Genomic DNA, 22542 nt, shown 5'->3' with positions numbered 1-22542 from the left:
TTGCTCCATTTTCATACCTCACTTGTACCAGGAAGCATGTCTTGTAAAACAATGTGGATTCTGAGCGTCCACTCTCCAACAGTAACTGGATTTTTAAGGTAATCCCTGGCGAAATCGCAGCACGCATCCCAGCTGTTAAAAAACACAAAGGCCTGGAGGGGAAAAATGATGCAGAGGAAACATTCAATATTAATCATTAAATTGAATTCAATTTGCAAATGCAAATTTCTCTGTATCAGCCTGCTGGGTCTACTCCTCACCCTCCTCTGCAGTGATAAAACGATTATTTTGTAGTACAGAGTCTGAACAGTCTGATCAGGGACGTAACGCCACACCAGCTTGGTGACATCCTCCTGTCTGTAGTTTCCTTCTGGCAAACCGGTCAACATGATTGTGGAGAACGTAGAACCTTGAGATTGGGCTTTCTGCAAGACACAAGGTTCAAGAACCAAAGTTTATTTGAAGAGAAACTTTGCGGTACTTTTTAAAAAATATATATTATTATTATTACTGACCACATAGAGAAGACAAAATGAAACCAAGTTTAGCAGAAAAAAAGAAATGTGGTTTTTGAGGTGAGTATTTGGAAAAATGGACACCTCTTGGTATTTACTCAAGGATTCCTGATTTTTAATGTTTACAATGATCCAGTAATATCAATGTTTTGGCTTTTATTTGAACTTTAAGCACCTTTACAGATACCCAAGGTATCATAGACATCAGAAAAACAATGATTAGTGGGTTAGATCAAATGCCAGACTGAAAAAGTGCAGTTTAAGTAATGGCTCTGGTTCATGTGTCTGGGGCAGAGACAAGCAGAAGGAAATTGACCACTGATGGAGCAAAGATTTCTGGAGGGGCCAGAAAAGAGGTCAGAGAGATAATAAGGCAAATGAGCATCAAAGGATTTGTGGGAACCAGAATCACAGTGTTAGTGGATAAAAGTTGAGGGAATGTGTCACAATGATTTATTGTGAACAACAATAAATCAGCAGTTTTGTCTGCACTTTATCCACAGCCCAGGGGAGAACTGAAAAATCTATTCACGAGTGTTTCACAAACAGAAAGCGAAAGAAAGGTCTTACCAGATGACCTTCCATTAACTTAACCCATCTTTTTTTTTCATTTAAATCATCTTTGTTTAAAATCCCATTTAAAAAACACTTACGCAGTGAGGTACATCCACACTGTGGTATTTTCAGCCTTGACAATTTGTGGCCGGTGGCCCGTTTCAGAAGGCTGTACCAAACGCCAAGGCGATCAGCATCACGAAGAGACTGAAATTCGATAAACACCTGAAACACAAGAAAGAAAATGTATTCTGAACATTTTACCTTCACATTGTAAATGTTAGAAAATAAGTGCTAAGCACACGTGGAAAGAGTGAACTAAGTACAGCTTTACTGTGGAGTTCACTGGATTCAAAAGTCAGAAATCCTGGCTCAATGATGCACTGGAGCCATGCTCAACATGACCCCTGCACTAATGCTGTAATGTGATAAATACTAGTGCGCATGAGCATATGAAGAATTGCTCAGCGAGCAGCTTATCGGCAGTCTCTCTTTACTATCGCTATAGTTTTGCAGTTGTGCTTTCCTCAAGATAAGTAGCATCCAAATCTAGACACATTATCTCTTTGTAAGGATGGATTTATGAAGGTTGGTGCATGTCCTTTAGTTTGGTGTGGTTAATCTGTCAATTTTTCTGTATGGTTAAGATTACACTTACACAAGCACATATCTCATACAGCCTTTCACAGACTTCTAACACATGCACTTGTTGGCATTTATGAGTGTGTTTATACCTTGTTGAGAAGAGGCAGGTAGTTTCTTACACAATCCATTTTTTTCAAAGCTTCTCTGAGATCCCGGGACTCGCCTGGCGAGATGTTCCTGATGTAGATTAATCGTGCTCCATTGTCAGTCACTTGCTGCTTCGAGAAAACCGGGTATGTCCCCATTTTTCAAGGTGTTTCGACTTGGATGTGAGTGCTTCCAGTTATGACTTTATACTCTGACCAATAAATCTAAAGGTATTCTAGTGCAGTCTTTGTTTCTGAGATATGTGCGTTACTTACATAGGATAGCCGTTTCATCAGAGACTTATAAAACTCAAGCTGAAAGGAAAAAAACAGTTCAAAATCATTACATCACTTCGGATTCGGTTCGATTTATTTCAGCTTAAAGGTATTTTTTTTCTACAAAAAGAAATATTTTTTTACATTTATAATCACACTTTAAATAAACAAGCAGAAACAAATATTTTCAAATAATTTTAATAACATCTGTCACAACAGTAGATTGCATTATCTACACACAGTGCTTACCGGCGTCATTAAAATGTTGCCCTTCTCAACCTGCAGTCGAAGTTTAGACCCATTGAGAATAAAATCATGATTTTCTGATACTAGCACGATGTTTTTAGCTGCCACTGCTGTCGGCATGAGGGCAAAAGCCTGAAGGAAAAACAAACCACCAAACACTGATTTGTACTGCATAACCATGAAGACAGGCACTCACAAAATATGTATTAACTAACTAAATGTTAGTTAGGTCATCTTACAAAAGAGATTTAGAGCGCCATTAAAATGAAGGTCATAACCCAGCCCAATGCAAACTGGTGCTTACCATGCGTGCCTGTGGTATAACGTAGATCGTGTCGTCGTAATACTCAAATCGGTGTCGAGTGAGCAGACCGGCGATGTCCTCCTCTGCATAACAGCCATCGTGATACTCTGGCAGGTTGCTTATTAACAGCACCTTGTAATCAAGCGAAACAAGCTGTGCAAACGAAAAGAATTTCAGGATCAGTTTACAATTCCAGACAGAAATCTGAAAAATGCAAACATTAACTTATAAACCTCACTTTGAGCACTGTCTACAACTATGAACACAATCAGGTACCTATTACAAAATGTTTCTGATGCTAATTTTCCTTTACTTCTTTTTTTCTTTCTTTTTTTCACGTAGTGCAGCTCTACCTTGACTCACTGACAAAAAAGGCAGTAAGAGTCAGCTATGAAAGTACTTTTCATTTAAGGTGGATCCATAAACAGTGATAACTGATTCACAAAAGGCAATGTGTAAACAGCACTATTGCACATGTCAAACTTGGGAAGGAAAAACCTTTTTAAGCACTCAAAACCACCATGTCCTGGATGACTGAGCATATAATTTGAACATGTTAAACTAGCTTTTCAATAAAGGACTTTTAGTATGTGTTAGTACATGAGATAATTGTTTTATTACAATACTAAATTGGTAACCAAGAATAGTGCAATTCTATTGGTGTCTATACTGACTACAAAATCTCTGGTATTGTGACACCCCTAGTGAATTTTTAACATTTTTCTACATTTACACCTACTTGAGCGTCACCTGACAATGAGATATAACCCAACTACAAACTTGTAAAACAAATTGAACTATTTCAGATCAAAACTTAACCACTTTGATAAAGCATGTTTTTCTTACAGTGTTTTTTTAATGTTACCTTTGAATTGGGAAGTTTGACTGTCTTGAGACAACCTGTGAAGTGCAGAGCAAAAGAAAAACAAAAAAATAATTATAAAATAGAAAATATCTTCACATTGAGAAATCTTTCATACAGATCTTTGGGGATTTCTTACGGATTCTTTCTGGACGCAGTTGCTCTTGTATCCGCTCCCAAAATGTTGGGTGGGTAACAGCGACCGGCTGATCCTTTGAGATCTTCTCTGCAGTCACAGAGTCTTGGAATAAAGGAAATGTAGTTAAGTTCAATAGTGGTAGTTTAGATAGGATGCAAATTACCCAGCTGATCTAAATACAAATCTGCGTGGTTGAGGCCGTTTCTGCTTTGGAAGCCAAGACTTTTGGCTCACCGTCAACTGCAGCACCTTTAATTGGTTCAACAGCCTCCGTAGCCTTGGCTGTATTTTTAGGTGCCACTGCAGCTTCCTTACAAACACACACACACACACACAACGAACATACATTAGTTTGTATTACTACCAAAACTGTTAAGTTACTACATTCACACTAAAAATCATACATGAGCACTTGTCATGAGCTTACAAGTATTTACAGACAAGTTGGAGTCTTCCATGCAAACTACAAGCAACTGTGGCAACTTGCAAGCAACCAGTGCGATTCCAAGGATGTTTTCAGTACAATGTGTATATATAGATTTAAAAAATGCATAATGCAACACAGCAAAATAAAAACAAAGTACAGTTTGTATGCTTTCATAGCATTAGACTTGAGCGGAAGCTTTCTGACATGGGGATGACTATATAAAAGCTCAGTATAATCCAAAGTAACTATGAATTCGAGGGGTGCGAGACTGTAGAAGAAATGTAAGGATAACCAACTGACTTTAAACCGCATAATGAATGCAGGACTACAACCGTGAACGGACAGTATATTTATAGAGAATTGTAGCTACGGTGCATAAATATCTATCTTAGATTGCAGAAGCAAACCAGGAGACAAACAGGAGAGGAACTTTCTCTAGATTCACAAGTAGGTCAATGAACTCATCCATCTATAACAGTGACAGGGGCGGACCTAGAAGGGTGGCATGGGGTGGCAAGTGTCACCCTAAAATGATCCCTTGCCACCCCAAGTGCCACCCCAGTTTTGCATATGACAGTGTTGTTTATTAAAATAAGATAGCATTAACAGTTTGAGTGTAGTTACAGTCAACAGTGAATATAAATGCTAAAACTGAAAATATTGCATAGTGTTACCCCCCTCCACCATTAACAAATGGTTCAGCCCATAGCAGGACCGGCTTTTTTCTTGTTTTCAGTAGCAAGCGATGCTTATGATTGTGCCAGAGCACATTCTGAACAACACCATGGGAATTTGGCTTTTTACACAGGTGGGTGGATGTTACACTCTGGAAATGGAAGGAAGGTGAGTGTTATTAACCCTCTGTGGTCTACGGACACGCTGCACCTCCAAATCACATGACTGATGTAAGCTGACACAGCAACAAGCTGCAGCCATGCTGAGTTTCTATTTCAGCCACATTGAAAATTCGGACTTCAAAGTTTTTAAATTTCAATTACAGGCCAGTAAATCCAGAGTTATGATAATATATATAAGCCACGCTTTTTTCTAAATACTGTCGTCACGTTTTTGTGTGTGTTTTAAGCATTCTGTAAGGACAGCACGAAAACAGTAAAGAAAGAAAAAAAGCCACCACTTTCCTAAATGTACCATGTCGACCAATTAAAAAAAACAGTCAACGCGTGGGATTTGATTGTTTAGGAAGAGGGAAAAGTTTTAGGAGTGACGGTAACGGCAGCGAGACAGAGCAAGCAAGTGAGAGAGAGAGAGCGAGAGAGTTTTTAGATGTGGGAGATTTGTGACGTTTAGTGTGGAGTGTTTACTTAGTGTGTTGTGTTGTGTAGTTGTTCTGTTGTGTAGTCGTTTTGTTTTGTGTGTCAGGTAGGGCACTAATGAATGTCACAAAGGCACATTTGCAATGTAAACACTGTCACTAAGTAGAAAACCAGCGGAGTGATACAGCTGCTGTTATCAGGCCTGCAGGTTTATCCCTGTGCTGTTCTGTCTTTTGGTGGACAAACTTTTTTTTACTGGCACACATCATTTGTGGGGCATCTTATTGCGACACCTAATTGTTCTCTCATTTTAGTTGTAGCAATATTTTTAAATTCTTATACAAAATGAAAAAGAAAACAAAAACGGCAGGTGTATTGGCTGCATTTTTAGATAAATAGTTGTTTATGTTTACAAAATGTACAATTTATATTTGCATTTCAAGTTATAAAAATATACTGTGTTTTTTTTTACAGTAAAAAAATACTACTAGGATTTTAAGTTCTTTGTGTGATTTCAGATCAGTAATACTAATGCAGTATGTCAGTGAAAAAAACAACTAAATTCAGTTGAGCTGAAAAGAATGACACCAAACAAAGCAAGGGGAAAAAATAAAATGAAACAATCTGAGGGTGAAATACAAACGTCAACTCAAAAGGAGTCAAAAATGGCCGATTGTATTTCAGACCTCAGTGGGTTAATCCAACAAATCATGAAAAATTAGGTTTAAATTTTTGTTCATGACAGTGCAGATTTCTGACATTTTGTGTCATTTAAGCTGTAACAATGTGACTGTTTTCTAACAGTGTGAAACATAAGTTAGACTTGTGTTGGTAAATGAACCGCCCCATGTTGTGTAGCTTTCTGGATTTTATACTTGTTGGGCTACATATTTATTTATTATACAGGCTATACAGAAACTCACATGTTTTATGTAACTAAAGTGTGTAATTATGTGGGCTACAGACAATAATTAAGTTCTAGACTATATTTATATGAAAAACGTGTATACTTACTGCATTTGAATTATTCTAATCATATGTAACCACTATGGAGTGCCAGGACTGCCATAATGAATTAATTAAATACACCATTAAATAATTAATTAAATGTGTCAATAATTAATTAAAATGTGAAATACATAAATAATTAATTTTATGTATTTCACATTTTAATTAATTATTGACACATTTAATTAATCAATTATTGACACATTTAACTAATTATTTATGTATTTCACATTTTAATTAATTAATTATGTATTTCACATTTTAATTAATTATTGACACATTTAATTAATCAATTGACACATTTAATTAATTATTTATGTATTTCACATTTTAATTATTGACACATTTAATTAATTAATTATTGACACATTTAATTAATTAATTATTGACACATTTAATTAATTATTTATGTATTTCACATTTTAATTAATTATTGACACATTTAATTAATTATTTAATGATATATTTATTTATTTCATTTTGGCAGTCCTGGCGCCTGGCTCTCATCTTGAAATAATTTTATCTGTCAGCCTCACCCATCAAACTCAGGGGGCGGGGTTAACGCTGCCCATGCAGCTTCTCTAACATTTGATTGGTTGCCGTGCAAAGTAAGTCAAAACAGGTCGATCCTAGATAATCGATTGCTTGTGTAGACTTGGGGCAGCCAGTTATCCCAGAATGCAGATCAAATCACAGGCAGCAATGGTGGTGGTGTAGTTTTAAAATACCCCATTTTTCTGTCACCAGCTACACTTTTAACAGTGTTTTAGCCGCGAATGTCGCGCCGTATGTCTGGTCAGGTTGTCAACATAGAACATGCTTGCAAAAGTGCTCAGATGTTTTCAGAGATTTCACTAGCTCTGCTAACAGTTAGCATGCAGAGTGCACCCAGGGGGTTACGTTAACCGGTTTGTTTACATATTTCACTCTCCGTGTTCCACATGTTGCATTCGCAGATTCTCATTTTCACCGAACGATCGTCACTTTCCGCCTGGTCTTGTGTCTCTGTGCTTCTGTAACATAAAGAACGAGCTGACATTTTTCTCACGAAACCAGCGATCAGCTCAGCAGACCCTCAGTTTACCTGCATGCATCCTCCTCCTCATCTGTCAGCTGTTTAACACCTGCTGCTAATTCAAGAAACACGCCTACGTTACCTGGTGATAGTCACAGTTTAACTGGGCAGCCGGTACTCGATATAAAGCAATGTCAGCGCATTTTTCTGCACAAGATAAGGAAATATAGTGTTTTCCCCGAGCGCAGAGCTGCTGGAGCTTGTTTCCTTACAGAGCACTTTATAGGCGAACAGCTTTATCAGCGGCTGATGTCCAATCACCAGCACACAGCTTTCAAACCTCAGCTGAGTTTTAGCTCTCAGTGGTTAAACGCTGGACTTCATTCACTCAGGTTTTGTCTGTCGGGTCAGTCTGCCGGTTTCCTCAGTGCCAGCTGTTAACATTATAGCTGCTTATGCAGTAACCATGGTAACCACGGACTGAGCGGCTGGATCGACGGAGGTCAGACAACAATTTTACATGTATGATCTTAAACAGGACACAGCCACTATACGTGCTGGCCTCATATCAAATGTGAAGGCAGACTGAGTCTATGTTTGACGTTTGTTTATATCTAATCTTCCTTTTCAAACATTTAAACAGCAGCGAGTCTGCAGCTGAGGGAATACAAACTCAAATTGTCGGAACAGGTTTGCTCGTTTCTTGGATTCATTTGGTGATTTATTAAATGTATAACTGTTATTCTAATCTGCTGCTGAGTCTCTTACACTTTTCTTTATGCTGTATATTTTCACGTCTCTGGAATAGTTGGCAGTTAGATAGTCAGCTGGGAAACTGTGTTAACTCATGGAGCTGAGGATATCGTGGATATCGTGGATATGCTGACCTCGCTCCGTGGTGTACAGGGCCGTTTACCCTCATGATTAATATTCGCAATAAAAATATTAGCCGAACATCATGAAGTCTGTATGTGTTTCATAGTGTCGAACAACCTTTGTACAGTTAAAGCCAGCAGTTACTACATGACGGAAACACCAACGTTATCTCTTTTATGCGTTTATACTGAACAAAAACCCAAAGATCAGATGTTAAACAGATTTATTTGCTCTCTCTCCTCCTTAAACATGTTTTTAATGTTAGTTATAATTCAGAATTGGCGACTGAAACACGTAGGACACATAAGAACATCAGGAAATAAAACACCAATAAATATAACCTCAGTAAAAGAAGTCAGCGGGGGTTACTACAGCTGTGTACCGGGGCCTGCGCTTTGTCGGTGGGATTGCTTGCGAGGCGAGCGGGTCTATCCCACGCTTTGCCGTGAGACTGGGCAGACATCTCCGAAATCATCGAAACACTTTTGCAAAGAGGCTGTATCTTGACAAACCGACCAGACACATGAAGATTAAACCACTACATTCTCGGCTAAAAAAAAATATTAAAACGGTATTTGGTAACACACAAACAGGGTTTTTCAAAGCTCAGTTCTGTTAGCTTCCACATGCCGGTTGTTGTGTGCTAGAAACAATGGCCACCAGGCCAAAGCAATGGTTTTGACTCGATCAGCGTTAACCCCGCCCCCTGAGTTTGATGGGTGAGGCTGACAGATAAAATTATTTCAAGATGAGAGCCAGGCGCCAAGACTGCCAAAATGAAATAAATAAATATATCATTAAATAATTAATTAAATGTGTCAATAATTAATTAAAATGTGAAATACATAATTAATTAATTACATGTGTCATAACTATTTATTTAATTAATTAATTCCAATTTTAATTAATTATTGACACATTTAATTAATTATTTAATGGTGTATTTAATTAATGCATTATGGCAGTCCTGGCACTCCATACACAAAGGCTCTCAAAACAATACATGTATGTGAATTTTTGCGTGTATTCTTATAATTGTTACCTTTTTCTTTTACTCTTGGCTTTTTGTGTTCATGTTCTGTTGTTTTGTATACTTCATCTGTTCGTATGTTGTATACTCATTGTTTGTTAAATAAAGTTTAAAAAAAAGAAACTTAAAAAGGTTACCTCTAGCGGCAACATAAGGTATCAACCCAAAAATGGCTCCTACAAAAATAATGTCTTCTTTCAACTGGGATTAAGATTGTCTCATTTCCACCAGGTGGCACCACAGTCCTATAACCCTCATAGAAAGTCCTTGTATCCTATTATTATAGATGGTAGATTTATAAATGGCCTGTATTTGTATCGCGCTTTTATAAAAACAATGAATGAATTTCCTGCTGCACTTAAGATAATATAAAGATATAGAATCAATAGCAGCCAATCCTAAATGGGCCTGAAAAATAAAAATATGTTAAAGACACAAGTGATCAAAGTAGAAGTACCCATCACATAATATAATAAGAATAGAAGAATTGGCCTGCTATTTACAGCAACATACTGCTGTGATGGTTTTATTAATAGCATGAAACCAAACAGTAAAACCCAGAGATAGTGCTGCTTAATACTGAATAGAAATTAGACTGGAAGAACTGGAAACAGAAAATAATGTGGACGGTGGACAATCCGGTAATAATGTCTCAACTGAACACAACACAACTGATCCCCAAGGATTTACAGTGGAGATCATTTAAAGTTACATTATGCTTACCTTGTGTCTGCTTCTCCACCCAGCTGTTGATGTGGACCCTGGCCTCCTCTGCATTTCCTTTGAAGTCCACAGACTCGAGCTCAGCGTTGTAATGCTTTTTGGTGCCTTTTAAAAATTCCTGGAATTGTGAAAATAAGTCACTCGAAACAGATTCAACAAACTACGGAGACTTCAATCAAGTTCAGTCACTGTGTTAAAACATTTTCAGTCCTTTGGATGCAGTTGAAGCTTGAACTAACCAGTCAGCCTTTGTCTAATAAAAGATTAAAGCAAATAGCTTGTTGGATGCCAATTTAAGTAGCCAGCATAGAAAAATACACAGATTGTGGGTAAGCTGGTTTGTAACGTTTCGGTTCAGATGGCAGCAGTTTTTGCTGACAAATGTACATTTTAGTATTTCTAAGTATTAATAAATTAGTGTTTTACTTCTTTATATATTTCTTTATACTATTTGCAAATATTTTAAAAGTTTAATCTGCTGTGATGACTGGAACACAAAGGAGAGAAATGGTGCCTTGTCTCTTGTTATGAACTGTAAATAAATAAAACTGTAAAATGATTATATTTCATTTTTGTTTTATCTGTTTAGTTCTATTTTTTCAGTTTTACTGTTTTTGTGTTATTTAGTTTTAATGCAAATGTTTCTATTTTATTGCTGTGTTTTATGAAGACTTGTCTGTTTTTTATCATAGAACATATTCTTGTGAAATGTTTCCAGTAAATACAGTGAACGTGTACTACCACTACTACTGACTAGATGTAGCCAACTTCATGGTATTAAATTAGCATTACTGTCCTAAACTTTGTGTAAGTGAAAATCCAGGGAGCAGGGAGAAACGTGCACAGCTTTGGCCTCATGACTTATAACAGGGCTCACTGCACAGGTTAGTCATTTATTGTAAGTCTAAGTAACAACAGGTTTCCTCTCACACCTCGAGAAACGTGTAGGACCGATCCCCGTAAAGTCTGTTGGCAAGACTGAGGGAGTATGGAGCATCAGCCTTGTTCAGATCAGTTAGTAGTTTGGCAAACTTGGCGTGGACATCGTCCTCGTCGGTCTGGGGTTTCAGACACTGTGAACAGCCAGAGAAGACTTACGTGTTATAAAGCCACGATGAACCAAAGACAGATGAAAGACAGCTAATATGGCTAACATAACTCTGCATTGGCCTTTTTGAATGTATCAATGTTAGTTTGTTTTCATTTGGTAATAGCTTTCTCATAACTAACATCCACTGAATGATTGGATTCAAAGTCTTAAGGAACTGAAGGGCTCAGTAGTAATCTGTATTTACAAGGCCTCCTGCATCTTTTGGAAAGAATACAGAAAAAGGACAAACAGACGCAACAAACGCTCAAATATGTTAAACATTTAGAACATGTATGATGTTACGCTTTTGTTGACACTGAACTTTTCACCTGCTGCATAAATCTGCTTTCTACTAATTCTGTTTTAAGGTGTTAGCTATGTGTTGGATATAACACAGAGCACCTGTATAAAAAAGCCCAAAGCCGACTGTACTTCCTCAGGAGGCTGAGGTCTTTTAACATCTGCAGGAAGCTCCTGAGGATGTTTTACCAGTCGGTGGTTGCTGGAGTACTTTTCTATGCTGTGGTGTGCTGGGGGAGCAGCACAGCAAAGAAGGACTCATCCAGGCTGGAGAAACTGATCAGGAGGGCTAGCTCTGTGGTTGGCATGAAGCTGGACACTCTGGTGACAGTGGCAGAGAAAAGGACATTAAAGAAACTGATGGACATTATGGACAATGCCAGGCATCCTCTGCACACGGCCATTAACAACCAGAAGAGTCTGTTCAGTGACAGGTTGCTTCTCCCAAAGACAAGAACTAACAGACTTAAAAACTCCTTTGTCCCACACGCCATCAAACTGTTTAACTCCTCTCTGGAGGGGAGAGGGAGGGGAAACAGGAGGACAAAGGAGGGGGGAACAACTAAGCTGTAGTGCCTCTTCACCTCACTGTACAATACCTTGTGCAATACTTTTGTAAATAGTCAACAGTGCAATAGACTCAATACTTGAAATGTGCAATTCACTTGTATTTTTATTTTTATTCCTATTTATTCTATTTATCCCCTTCGTATATTTTATTTATATATATGTGTGTGTGTATAACTCTGTAACTTCTGTCGGTGCTGTGCTTTTTTGGAAATCGAATTTCCCAGAGGAACCCACCCGAGGGATTAATAAAGTTCTATCTAATCTAATCTAATCTAATATGTGGTGGGAAGTTTGGTGTGAGATACTCTGGAGCTAAGACCTTGAATTTCCCTGTCAGATCACAGTTATTCGCTTTGTTACCACCTTGAGCAGGTAGCCCGGCAGTCTGGTTTGCTGCTGAATCTGCGTCTGCGTCTGCATCCGTGTCTGCATTGGCGTCTGTAGTGACGACGACGACGTTTCTGACTGTGTTTGTGTCGGTTTCTCTTCTGCCGGCTTTGGTTTTTCAACCTCAGTAAAGCCGAGGACCTGTGAGGGAGGAATCAATGTTGACATTTTCATAGTTTGTTTGTGTGTGAATATGTGAATGCATGCATGCATTACACATGTTATTTGGATATAAATATGTTTGAGCAGACATTCTGTGGTGACCTGCTTCCCTTTTGGAAATGAAAAAATAAATCCACATGACAAAAAGTCTCAAATTTAAGGTTAAATAAATATGGAGGGTTATGGACGCACTGGAACGGTTCGCAGCCGAGTGTGAAGCAGCAGGAATGAGCACCTCCAAATCTGAGGCCATGGTTCTCAGCCGGAAAAGGGTGGAGTGCCCACTCCGGGTCGGGGATGAGTTCCTGCCCCAAGTGGAGGAGTTCAAGTATCTCGGGGTCTTGTTCGCGAGTGATGGGAGAAGGGAGCCGGAGATCAACAGACGGATTGGGGCTGCAGCTGCAGTAATGCGGACGTTGCACCGGTCCGTCGTGGTGAAGAGAGAGCTGAGTGTAAAAGCGAAGCTCTCAATTTACCGGTCGATCTACATCCCTACCCTCACCTATGGCCACGAGCTGTGGGTAGTGACCGAAAGAACGAGATCGCGGATACAAGCGGCAGAAATGAGCTTCCTCCAAAGGGTGGCTGGCCTCTCCCTTAGAGATAGGGTGAGAAGTTCAGCCATCCGGGAGGGGCTCAGAGTAGAGCCGCTGCTGCTCCACATCGAAAGGAGCCAGCTGAGGTGGTTCGGGCATCTGACAAGGATGCCTTCTGGGCGCCTCCTGGGTGAGGTGTTCCAGGCATGTCCCACCGGGAGGAGGCCCCGGGGCAGACCCAGGACACGCTGGAGAGATTATATCTCTCAGCTGGCCTGGGAACGCCTTGGTATTCCCACTGTCGCCAAAGTGCTTGCTCATAGGGGGTCATATGATTGTTGGGTTTTTCTCTGTATCTATGAAGCGCCTTGAGGCGACTTTTGTTGTGATTTGGCGCTATATAAATAAAATTGAATTGAACTGAATTATCTGAGGAAGAAGCAGAGTTGGTTTGTTTCCAGCTGAAATCATCCAGGCTCAGGAATTTGAATCGATCCACATCATTTCTGCTTGAACTAGAGAACATGAGTGTCGACTTACATTTGGTCTGTGAGACACATGTCATAGTGACAGTATTTGGGTTAATATGGCATTACTCACCCTGGTCGCATTTCTTCAATATCAGGCACCAAGTTCAGGAACTCGTTCTTTGCAGCCCGCGCAAGGTAGGAGGTCTCCAGAGTGGGAACCATCGGGAAGTTTTCACAGTCTGAGCAGGAGGGACTGGAGGCACGTGAGCTGTTCTCAGGGGTCCTTTAACACAAATCACACCAAGTTAGAATCAAATAGATAACCTGTCAATAACCGTTTGCAGATCGAGGTCAATGTTCCTAAAAATATGTTTACTTCTGGCCCATGGAGCCACAGCGGGAGTCCGAGAGAGGGGCAGGTAGAGGAAGGGGTGAGGGTGGCACTGCTGAAGCTCGTCACGGATGGATCACGTCCGATCGGTGAGATGAGAGAAAGCTGAAGTGAAACAACAGCAGGATGAGGTAGACGTCAATATAGGAACTCCCTGATGTGACACAGAAAGGCTATTTTTTAATTTCTTTGTATTATTTCTCACCTTGCAGTCACTGATGCTGTTCACCAGCTGGTTGTATTCAGTATTGAAGGTGTGTGTCAGAAGGCGCAGGCCACTACAACACAACAGGAACAAGACCGATCAGCTCCGAGCAGAGAAGGAAGAAGGCAGCAACAAGAACGCCCACTAAGCCCACGTTTTTCTCACCTTGGTGGCCAGCTCCTTCTCACGCTTTCAAAGGTGGTGCTGGAGATGTGCGAGGAGACGGAGGTGGACGTGGACAGAGTGCCGGAGCTCACGCTGGGGGACAGAGACTCACTCAGGGACTTGGTGGTGGGAGCTGTTCCCACGGGAGCCGCCTCTCCCAGAAGGTGACGGGTCTTTTCCACCTGGACGAAAGATGGGGGCGAATGTGAGGTGGGGAGAAGAGGGGAGGTTAGTCATGTAACGTCTGTACTCTAAGAAAAAACTTTTTAGAATAGCACTTTGTTCTTTGAGCTGAAAAGTCATTTTTCCCTCAATGATATTAAACAGATTTATTTCTTTATGAATCTTTTAAGGCCCCACCTCCTGCAGCTGCTCCATCTTCTCCAGCTCCCACTGGTGCTCTAGGATGAGGCTATCTCCTCTGGGCCTCCAGCCGGCCAGGTTCTCCTCTCCACGCACATAAGCCACTGATGTGTCCAGGACCTTCCTCCTCCTCTGCATCCCTGCTCAGGACATGAGCCCTCATTAGGATGAAGCTCTCCACAGAATCTCCGGTCAAACCTCACAAAATTTCAAGAACCACCAAACAGCTAAAACAGTAAATGAGAGCAGGAACACGGATTCTGCACAAAGACGTAAACACAAAGACCATAAAAGATTCAAAATAATGAATATAGGATGTCATTATAGTTTAAAACAATCTTCTGTTGCAGCATCTTGTGCACAACAAAAAGCCCTCATCAAGTTTTGGACAGGATGGGAAGTCTTGCCGAGAAATGACTGTGGAAGTGGTCAACAGCAATCTTCCAAAGTCTTCCACCGGTTTTGAAGTACTACGTCTTCCTGCACACTACTGTACCTATGAGTCATTTCTAATGGACATTCAGGTGTGTCTCAACTCTACTGACTCAGGTTTTGGTCTGGTTTACGATTGATTCCATAACCACATGGTAAAATTAGACCATTTCTTCTTTCTTGCATCACATTACTGTACTCGGTGTTCAAAGAAACGGACAATCTAGTGAGTTCTAGTTCTTTTTAATACACTTGACAGTGAAAAATACACACTACAGGTGTGCATTTATGGCTTTTTTAATATAAACTGATGAAGAGTTCAGATATCAAAATCAGTTGTTCACTGTACATTATAAATTACACAATATGTTTTGTTTATACTCGCTACTGATACAAAAAAAATTTCTAGAAAAAATTATTTGAATTAAGATGTTACACTACTCTACTGTGTTCATTGTATTAAATCTGCTCAGAGTTGACATGTACTGTATATCCAACCAAGAAATGAATATCATTAAAGTGACAGCTGTATAAAACAAATCCTGTTTTATAGCCACTCACTGTTTTGTTGAAAATGAAATTGGTTATGCTGTTTTGAGTCAGTATTAGCTACAAAGCTGTAGAAATTTAAAAAAAAAAAAATCCTCCTGACATAGAAACTGATTAAATGTAATAATGTCTTTCTACAAGTGATTTTGAAGTATTGGTAGCACAGCAGGGTCTTGTTCATTCAGTGCATCTGGGAGCTGAATCTCAGGAATGGTGATCTCATTTGATGGGCAGCGATTATGTTGTCCTGTCCAGTCCACACCATAATCCTCATCAACCTGAAAGAGCATGCACATGTTTTAAATCTAAACTGAAGAGGTGTTTCCTGCAGCTGTTCCTAGATGGACTTATTGAGTCTGCCAGGGCCTATGTGAGTTGCTTAGGCATTGGCTACCAACTAATTATTCATTCACCCATTCTAGGTCAGGATTGGTTCTCTTCAGGTATAACAAATTTAACTTTGTTTAAAGTATTGCCATCTATACCTGACAGGTGGGATAAAAGAGAATGGCTTGGGAGGCGCACAGCAAATCTCAAAGTTTTCCAATTAATGCTGAAAGAACCAAGGATGTAAATGTATTCTTGTTTTAGCTTTACCGAAGACACCAGAGAAAGTATGATATCTATAATGCTGCTGAAATAGACAAAACCATTTCAATAAACTCGCTATTTAACATCAACCTTGTTATGCGTTATCAGAGAACAATCAACTGCAAACAGCAATGAAACATTCAACTATGTACTATTTAAAGCACTAATGACCCTGTTGTCTAACAAGATGTGATAAGTAAGTAGACTGTGGAAAGCTGGTGGGTCTACTCTCTGTGTAAAAGGTTCCTACAAGCTCCACTGACCCCAGTCTCCGAGTTAACACACTAACAGCTAACACTGCTAAACGTGTCTCAACGCCGAGATGGCGCCGATAGCTTTAGCCGTAGCTGCCCCACTTAGTTTAGACAGTAACAAAAAAAAGTAAGCGATAATAATTCATTGTCAAACGTCATAATTAAGGTCAACACCTAAACAATGCTGTGTACAGAATCACACAGGTGCTCAATTACAGCATAAACTTACCTTAGACCATCCTCCGTCATTTTCCTCCTAATTGTGCTCGGAGACACAGAAAATGTATCGGCAATTACCCCGACGGTTATCCCGGACAGCACTAAAGTCCTGAGTGCTGCACCGGGATTTCTAGACGTGGACGGCCAACATTTGAAGACTGTTCTTCCTCGGCGTATTCCAAACGAACACGGTGCTGAATTGATCTTAAACCTTTGACAATGCTGTCATCGATGCGAACATCTTGAAGAGCAATTATCATCCCAAGCATTTCAGAAACATCTAAACGACTCAAAACAGTATCTACAGGTAAATGATCCCTCTCTATCTGATTTGCTTAAATGAGCAGAACTGGCTGAAGTTCACACCAGTCCGCCATCCTCCGTGACTTTTGACCTAGCACGCTGTTGCTAGCTGCAGTAGCCGTCCGCGGAGCCGGTATCCAGGAAAACTAGTCGATGGTAAACGATAAGCCAATAGGTGCAAAGGTCCAGCCCACTTACATTGATTGACAGACAAAGTCATTCTGCTGAAAAGTCGCATTATGAAATAAATAGACCATCGGGAAAAACGGGATTTTGAAATAAAGACTGACTTTGAAAAAAGGTCATTTTGGACTAAAAACGGCTGGAAATAAATAAAATGCCTCAGGAATAATCTCTGTTATTGTGAAAAATAATGACCATGAAATAATATTTCACAATAATAAGTAAATTTATATAGCAGAATGCAATATATTTCACAATAATGAGCATTTTTTTCAAAATGTGTTCCATTATTTCACAATATCATTCTCACATTACATATCTGTGTCTTATTTATTCACATAGTTATTTATTTCATCTTGACCTATTTATTTATTTAATTTTGAACACTTTGGAGTTCCATATATATTTAGACGCCGGGCATTGACAGACCTGTTTCTGCCGGAGACTCAACGGACAGTCGGGGATGAGAGCTTTCCAACAAGGTTCCCACATTTAAAATAAACCCCACAATGAAATTTAATGCTAAATACATACCATTAACGTGGTCGCATAAAATGGAAACTAAGAGCAATCCTTGTTTTAAACGATGTGTTAGACCAACGCCAGGACGATTATATAGTGTTATTGCTGCTTATAATAAGAAAACGACAGGTTGAAAAATCCTCTTCCAGCCTACTGAAACAAACCCCTCTTTAGCATAAAAGAAACCATTTGCAGTCGAACCGCGATCACTCACCAGACTTGGGGTACGTTACAATAAGGATGTCATCCGGACGAAACGCAAACTCCTCGTAGTACCTGAGGCTCTCGGGCGGATGGAGACTTGAAGGCACATAGACGCCTTTGTACAGCGTGTATAACTCTGTCTCAGTCATGCTTCAACAAGCAGAAGCAGCTTACTGAAAACAGCTCTGAGAGCCTCGAGCTGAAAAACTGCTGGACTTTGTCTCAACTTAACGCACTATCACTGTTTTTGTAGCTCGAGACTGTAGCGCAACTCCCGCTTCTCCTGTGGTCTCGCGCTGGCTTCTGTTTGCGTCACTTTCCAACAAGTGTGCGATTCTTTGTCAAAGCTCAAGCATTCATGACCAAGTAATCATTGAACGATTCGTGTAAAATTTACGGACTTAGTAATACACAATATATTTATTTATTTTTCATTGTTTGTTGGGATAATAGAGCTGTTATTGGAGCTGATAACAGAGCTTATATTGTAATATTCACAATTATAAGTCAGAGAGCCGAAAATAAAACACTGCCACGCAAGCTAAGACCCAAAACTTTATTTCACAGCTGGCACTTTAAAACGAGGATTGCAAACAAAGGCTGAAGGGAGGCCACCTATGTACCCGAGGGAGGGCAAAAAACAGCACACTTCAAAGGGATCTATACACTGCAAACAACCGCATGTAAATGATTGACACTGCAAGTGTGAGGGCACATATTTACAACCCTTAGAAAACGGTCACGGGGTTGTTTACAGCCTGAAGCAGCCAAGAGGGAGTGACGTAGCGTGAAGAAGACGGACATGCGCAGGTGGGAGAGGAGACGAGCGGAGGAAAAAAAGCACACGTGTCCGGATGAGAAGAGACGCTAGGAAAGGGCCGCGGTCAGGAAGAGACCCGAACAAAGTATAAACGGGAGGTTAGCGGGACAGTATACGGTACCGCAGCGAGTCTAGGCTGGGTTTCCGTCCGTGTATGCACTCTGACCCCGGCTACAGCGGCCTTACGGGTGTAACGTCGGGGCGAAGCGTCGGCGGAGATAGCGCTAGCAGAGGGGCTAATCGAGAGCTAAGGCTAGCGGCCGCTCCCCTCCAATCGGCCTCAGTTTCCCGGCGTTGCCAGTGGAGTTTGGCGACAAGAACGTTTAGAAAGCGAGACAGCGCGGCTGGCTGTCTGGCGAAGGATCAGCGAGTTTCCGGGAGAGGAATTGGGCGGCCTCACTTCGCACGGCCTGGGGACTGCCGTAGCTCCGTTAGCCCGCGGGACCGCCATCTTGGGCCCCGATGTCGGCGGTGTTTGGAGTACCCTGCCACCCAGACGACGCTCCGGTTGTTCACCCTGCTTCAGCTGGCTGTGTGTAAAAGTTTCACCTACCCGTGGGTTCATTACGCTCCATTTCAGGAGGGGCAAAGGTACAGTTTCTGTGTTTTATTTCCTTGCTTTGATGTGGACCAGAGAATGAACATTCTATTCCGGCTGTGGAAGTTCTGGACAGCCTAACAGACTGCAACTCCGGTTAATGACACATACCCCTAGAACTATCTGTCCGTCCCACCCCAGAGACAATTTACTGGATGAACTGTAAAGACTGAAAATGTTCCTTTGGTGTGTCGGACATTGTAAATGATGTGATGAGACTGTGTCAACCATTTTAGACAGAATATTTGCTGTGTTAACTTTTACTGTTCTGCTGTGTTGTGAGTGTTTTTCCTGTGACTAGGGTGGGTTGTGTGGAGTCGAGGACTCCCAACTCTGGGTCTCACCAGTCTGTTTTGATTTATTTTACCTCATTTTATTTCTTTCATTTCTTTGGTCCTGGGGAGGCTCCTTGCTGTTTTCCCTTTGCTCTCCAGGGCCCTGTGGACATTGTTAACCAAGTTTGGTTTTTTTGAGGGCTCTCCAGATAAATAAAAAGAGCCACGTGGTTTAAAAAGTCGTTGTTGAATGCTTTTGTCCGACCCAGGTTGCCTTGGAGTAGGGGCACCCGAGTTATTTGGTTAGGCACAGGACGACGGAGTTAAGTGGGACCGTGCTAGTATTCCGTGTGCAGGCGCTGCTATCATTGCAGGTCCGGGCCTGGAGTCCTCCTTTTGTGCCTACTGTTGCCAGGTAACTAACCCCATTCTTACTGAAGTAAGTGTCCGGGTCAATCGCGCTAGAGGGGGGTACGGACTTAGATCCCACCACCCGCTAGTCGTTCAAGGCAGCCAGTGCGCCCTTCTACCCCTACATAGCAGGGCTAGTAGCCCCTCACAATTGGCGTCACGAACAGGATTCACCCATTGGCTCGGGGTCGTTATAGAGGAGGAATAGAGTTAAGGCAAACATGTCTGAACTAGAAGATTTGAAAAGGAGCTTTGATGAACTACAAGGGAGGCTTGCGGAGCAGGCGGGTGCCTTACAGCAGGCACGAGAAGAACAGAGAGAAGCTCTTTCTCTCGCAAGGGCAGTGATTGATCAACAGGCCCAAGCTTTAAAAGCCCCGGCGGCAATCTATGTCCACCGAGACCGCAAACTGGCAGATTTTAGTGGTTGCCCTGGAAAGAGTGGAGATGATTGTGTGGAAGAGTGGATCGCGGCGATGCGGTCTGCGTTCCAAGTCATGAAGGTGCCAGAGGCGGACCGTGTAGAGCTGGTCAAGCAACACATAAAAGATGAAGCCAGGGCAACTGTTAAGTTCATGTTGGATGGGGCAGTAGAGTCTGTCGAGGGCATATTTGAGGTTCTCCTTCAAACCTATGGAGACAAGGTCCCCATAGGTACTAGGTTGAAGGAGTTCTATGAGAGAAGGCAGATGTCCAGCGAGACGGTCAGAACTTATGCCTATGACCTACAGGAGAAGCTGGCTTTGATTAAGAGGCGAGAACCCAACCGCGTTCCCGACTCAGAGACGGTGTTGAAAGAACAGCTAGTGCTGGGTTTGCGAGATGACCTTTTGAGGCGAGAGATGAAAAGGAGGGTCAAAGAGGAGAAAGGCCTAACCTTCATCGGGCTGCTGCAAGCCGCAGTTGACTGGTCCGAGGAAGAAGAAGCCCAGTCCTCTCTCGCCTCCCAAAGTAGGCTCAGAACTAGAGGTGCGGTTAACGCTGCAGTACCGGCCGAAGATAAACCATCCCCCCTCACCCTGGAGATGCTCCACGAGGAGGTTAGGAAACTAGCTGCTCGTCAAGAAGAGCTGTACTTAGCACTACAGAGCAGGGAAAGAGGGAGCAGCCAGCAGAGTGCACAGCGCAGGCGAACACCCCTGAGGGACAGCGAAGGGCGATATATTTGCTACAGCTGTGGAGAGCCTGGCCACACTAGCCGGCATTGTACCAAAAAGCTAGACGCAGGGGCCCCTATCCCCATAGACCTGGCGCAGGTGGCATTTTCTGGCAATCCAAACGCCAAGGGTGGGGCCAAGAAACACCCCACCACACCGGCCATAGGCCGCCAAGCAGCCGAGTGTCTTCTGACAGAGGTGGAGGAGAGCCTCCAAAGGAGTGCTCTTGGGAGGTGTCGCACCGTCCACCTTAAGATAGGGGGGGTAGACACCACCTGCCTCTGGGACACGGGGTCAAATGTGACAGCTATTACGGAGTCCCATTTCCGTAGGTGTTTTGGGCCACAGGAGTTGAAGTCAGCAGACTGGATTGAGCTCACAGCCGCAAACGGGCTCGATATTCCTGTCTTGGGCTGCTTGGAGGCCGAGGTTGAATGCGCCGGGAGAGTGGTTGGTAAGAAGTGCATTTTTGTACTCACCGATACTCACCCCCAGGTAGACAAAGCTAATGGGCTCCCAGGGATTGTGGGGATGAATGTTATAGAAGACCTCGAAGCGCTCTTCATCGCAGATGGGGGTCGCGTCCACATGGACCCCCACGCTCCAGACGAGACAGAGGCCACCATCCGTCGGTTGATAGCCCGAACGAGGAAGGAGTTCCCGCGCACGGGTCCGGGTGGCAAAATCGGGTTCGTCAAGGTGGCTGGCAGGGAACCCGTCATCATCCCCCCGAGGAGCGAGAAAGTGGTGGAGGGTCGTTGCGGGGTCTCACCTAGGGTTGAGTGCCAAGTGCTGGCAGAGGCGGCAAAAGAGATAGAGCTGCCGCGGGGACTGTTAGTTGCCAACACTATTGCGACAACCAGTGGTGGAAGAATCCCTCTCAGAGTGATGAACACAAGCGAGAGGGCTGTCAAGCTGATGCCAAGAGCCAGGCTTGCCGTTGTAAGCAAACCACGAGCTGTGCTCCCCAAAGAGGTTGTATGGGTAGAGGAGAGAGAGGGGGCACTCGTGGTTAAGCCGCTGGGTCAGGGTGAGAGTATAGCGACAGGGGGCGAGGTTGGGCAGTTGCCGGTCCCTGTACAGGCTAACACCCGGGACCTCACTGAGCTACAGCGTCAAAAGCTTTGTCGGCTGTTAGCCCAACACCAAGACGTATTCTCGGCAAGCGAAGTTGATTACGGCTACACCACCACGGTGACACACAGTATCCCCACCGAGGCACCCCCAATCAAACAGAGGCACCGAAGGGTCCCACCCCATGTCTTTCAAGAGTTTAAGAGGCACGTTCAGGAGCTCGTTAGCCAGGGGATCCTTAAAGAGAGCTCCAGTCCTTGGGCCTCACCTGCGGTGGTGGTTATTAAGAAAGATGGAAGTGTTCGATTCTGCTGCGATTACAGGCGGCTG

At 42.3% G+C, this 22542-nt stretch overlaps 2 protein-coding genes across 5 annotated transcripts; both read right to left on the bottom strand.

The window, feature by feature from the left end:
- Window positions 1-17: 17 nt before the first annotated feature.
- On the bottom strand, window positions 18-14165 carry LOC145430472 (uncharacterized). Of its 4 annotated transcripts, XM_080305642.1 has the most exons (15): window positions 14093-14165; window positions 13873-13992; window positions 13627-13779; window positions 12305-12469; window positions 10914-11054; window positions 9982-10099; window positions 3629-3730; window positions 3493-3527; window positions 2628-2780; window positions 2327-2455; window positions 2078-2116; window positions 1805-1930; window positions 1169-1295; window positions 261-425; window positions 18-152 (listed from the first exon to the last, which is right to left on the bottom strand). In XM_080305642.1, exons 4-14 carry the CDS (start codon window positions 12371-12373, stop codon window positions 316-318), a joined length of 1149 nt encoding a protein of 382 aa, XP_080161768.1. In that variant the 5' UTR covers window positions 12374-12469; window positions 13627-13779; window positions 13873-13992; window positions 14093-14165; the 3' UTR covers window positions 18-152; window positions 261-315. The 4 variants fall into 4 exon arrangements, with proteins under 4 accessions (XP_080161768.1, XP_080161769.1, XP_080161767.1 ...); XM_080305643.1 differs by lacking the exons at window positions 18-152; window positions 261-425 and adding an exon at window positions 3863-3938 and having other exon boundaries at window positions 455-1295; XM_080305641.1 differs by lacking the exons at window positions 18-152; window positions 261-425 and having other exon boundaries at window positions 455-1295.
- An 86-nt stretch (window positions 14166-14251) lies between these two features.
- On the bottom strand, window positions 14252-18162 carry LOC145430474 (kinesin-like protein KIF1B). The gene is made up of 3 exons (XM_080305647.1): window positions 17888-18162; window positions 14618-14760; window positions 14252-14439 (listed from the first exon to the last, which is right to left on the bottom strand). The coding sequence occupies exons 1-3, from the start codon at window positions 18024-18026 to the stop codon at window positions 14254-14256; spliced, it is 468 nt and encodes a 155-aa protein (XP_080161773.1). The 5' UTR covers window positions 18027-18162; the 3' UTR covers window positions 14252-14253.
- Between the last annotated feature and the right edge of the window lie 4380 nt (window positions 18163-22542).

The sequence above is a fragment of the Astatotilapia calliptera genome, chromosome 8, assembly GCF_964374335.1.
Source record: "Astatotilapia calliptera chromosome 8, fAstCal68.1, whole genome shotgun sequence".
NCBI classification, from domain to species: Eukaryota; Metazoa; Chordata; class Actinopteri; order Cichliformes; family Cichlidae; genus Astatotilapia; species Astatotilapia calliptera.
This window is presented reverse-complemented; position numbering and strand designations above follow the sequence as displayed.

What these genes read in the sequence shown, in the direction of transcription:
- LOC145430472 (XM_080305641.1), bottom strand. Translation starts at nt 12,373, where the DNA reads ATGCAGACACGGATGCAGACGCAGACGCAGATTCAGCAGCAAACCAGA. An exon ending in TCAAACTTCCCAATTCAAAG is followed by an intron (nt 2,781 to 3,492) that starts GTAACATTAAAA and finishes TCGTTTGCACAG; the next exon opens with CTTGTTTCGCTTGATTACAA. An exon ending in TTATACCACAGGCACGCATG is followed by an intron (nt 2,456 to 2,627) that starts GTAAGCACCAGT and finishes TTTTTCCTTCAG; the next exon opens with GCTTTTGCCCTCATGCCGAC.
- LOC145430474 (XM_080305647.1), bottom strand. Translation starts at nt 18,026, where the DNA reads ATGACTGAGACAGAGTTATACACGCTGTACAAAGGCGTCTATGTGCCT. An exon ending in TGTAACGTACCCCAAGTCTG is followed by an intron (nt 14,761 to 17,887) that starts GTGAGTGATCGC and finishes TGTCCTGAGCAG; the next exon opens with GGATGCAGAGGAGGAGGAAG. An exon ending in AGATGGAGCAGCTGCAGGAG is followed by an intron (nt 14,440 to 14,617) that starts GTGGGGCCTTAA and finishes TCTTTCGTCCAG; the next exon opens with GTGGAAAAGACCCGTCACCT.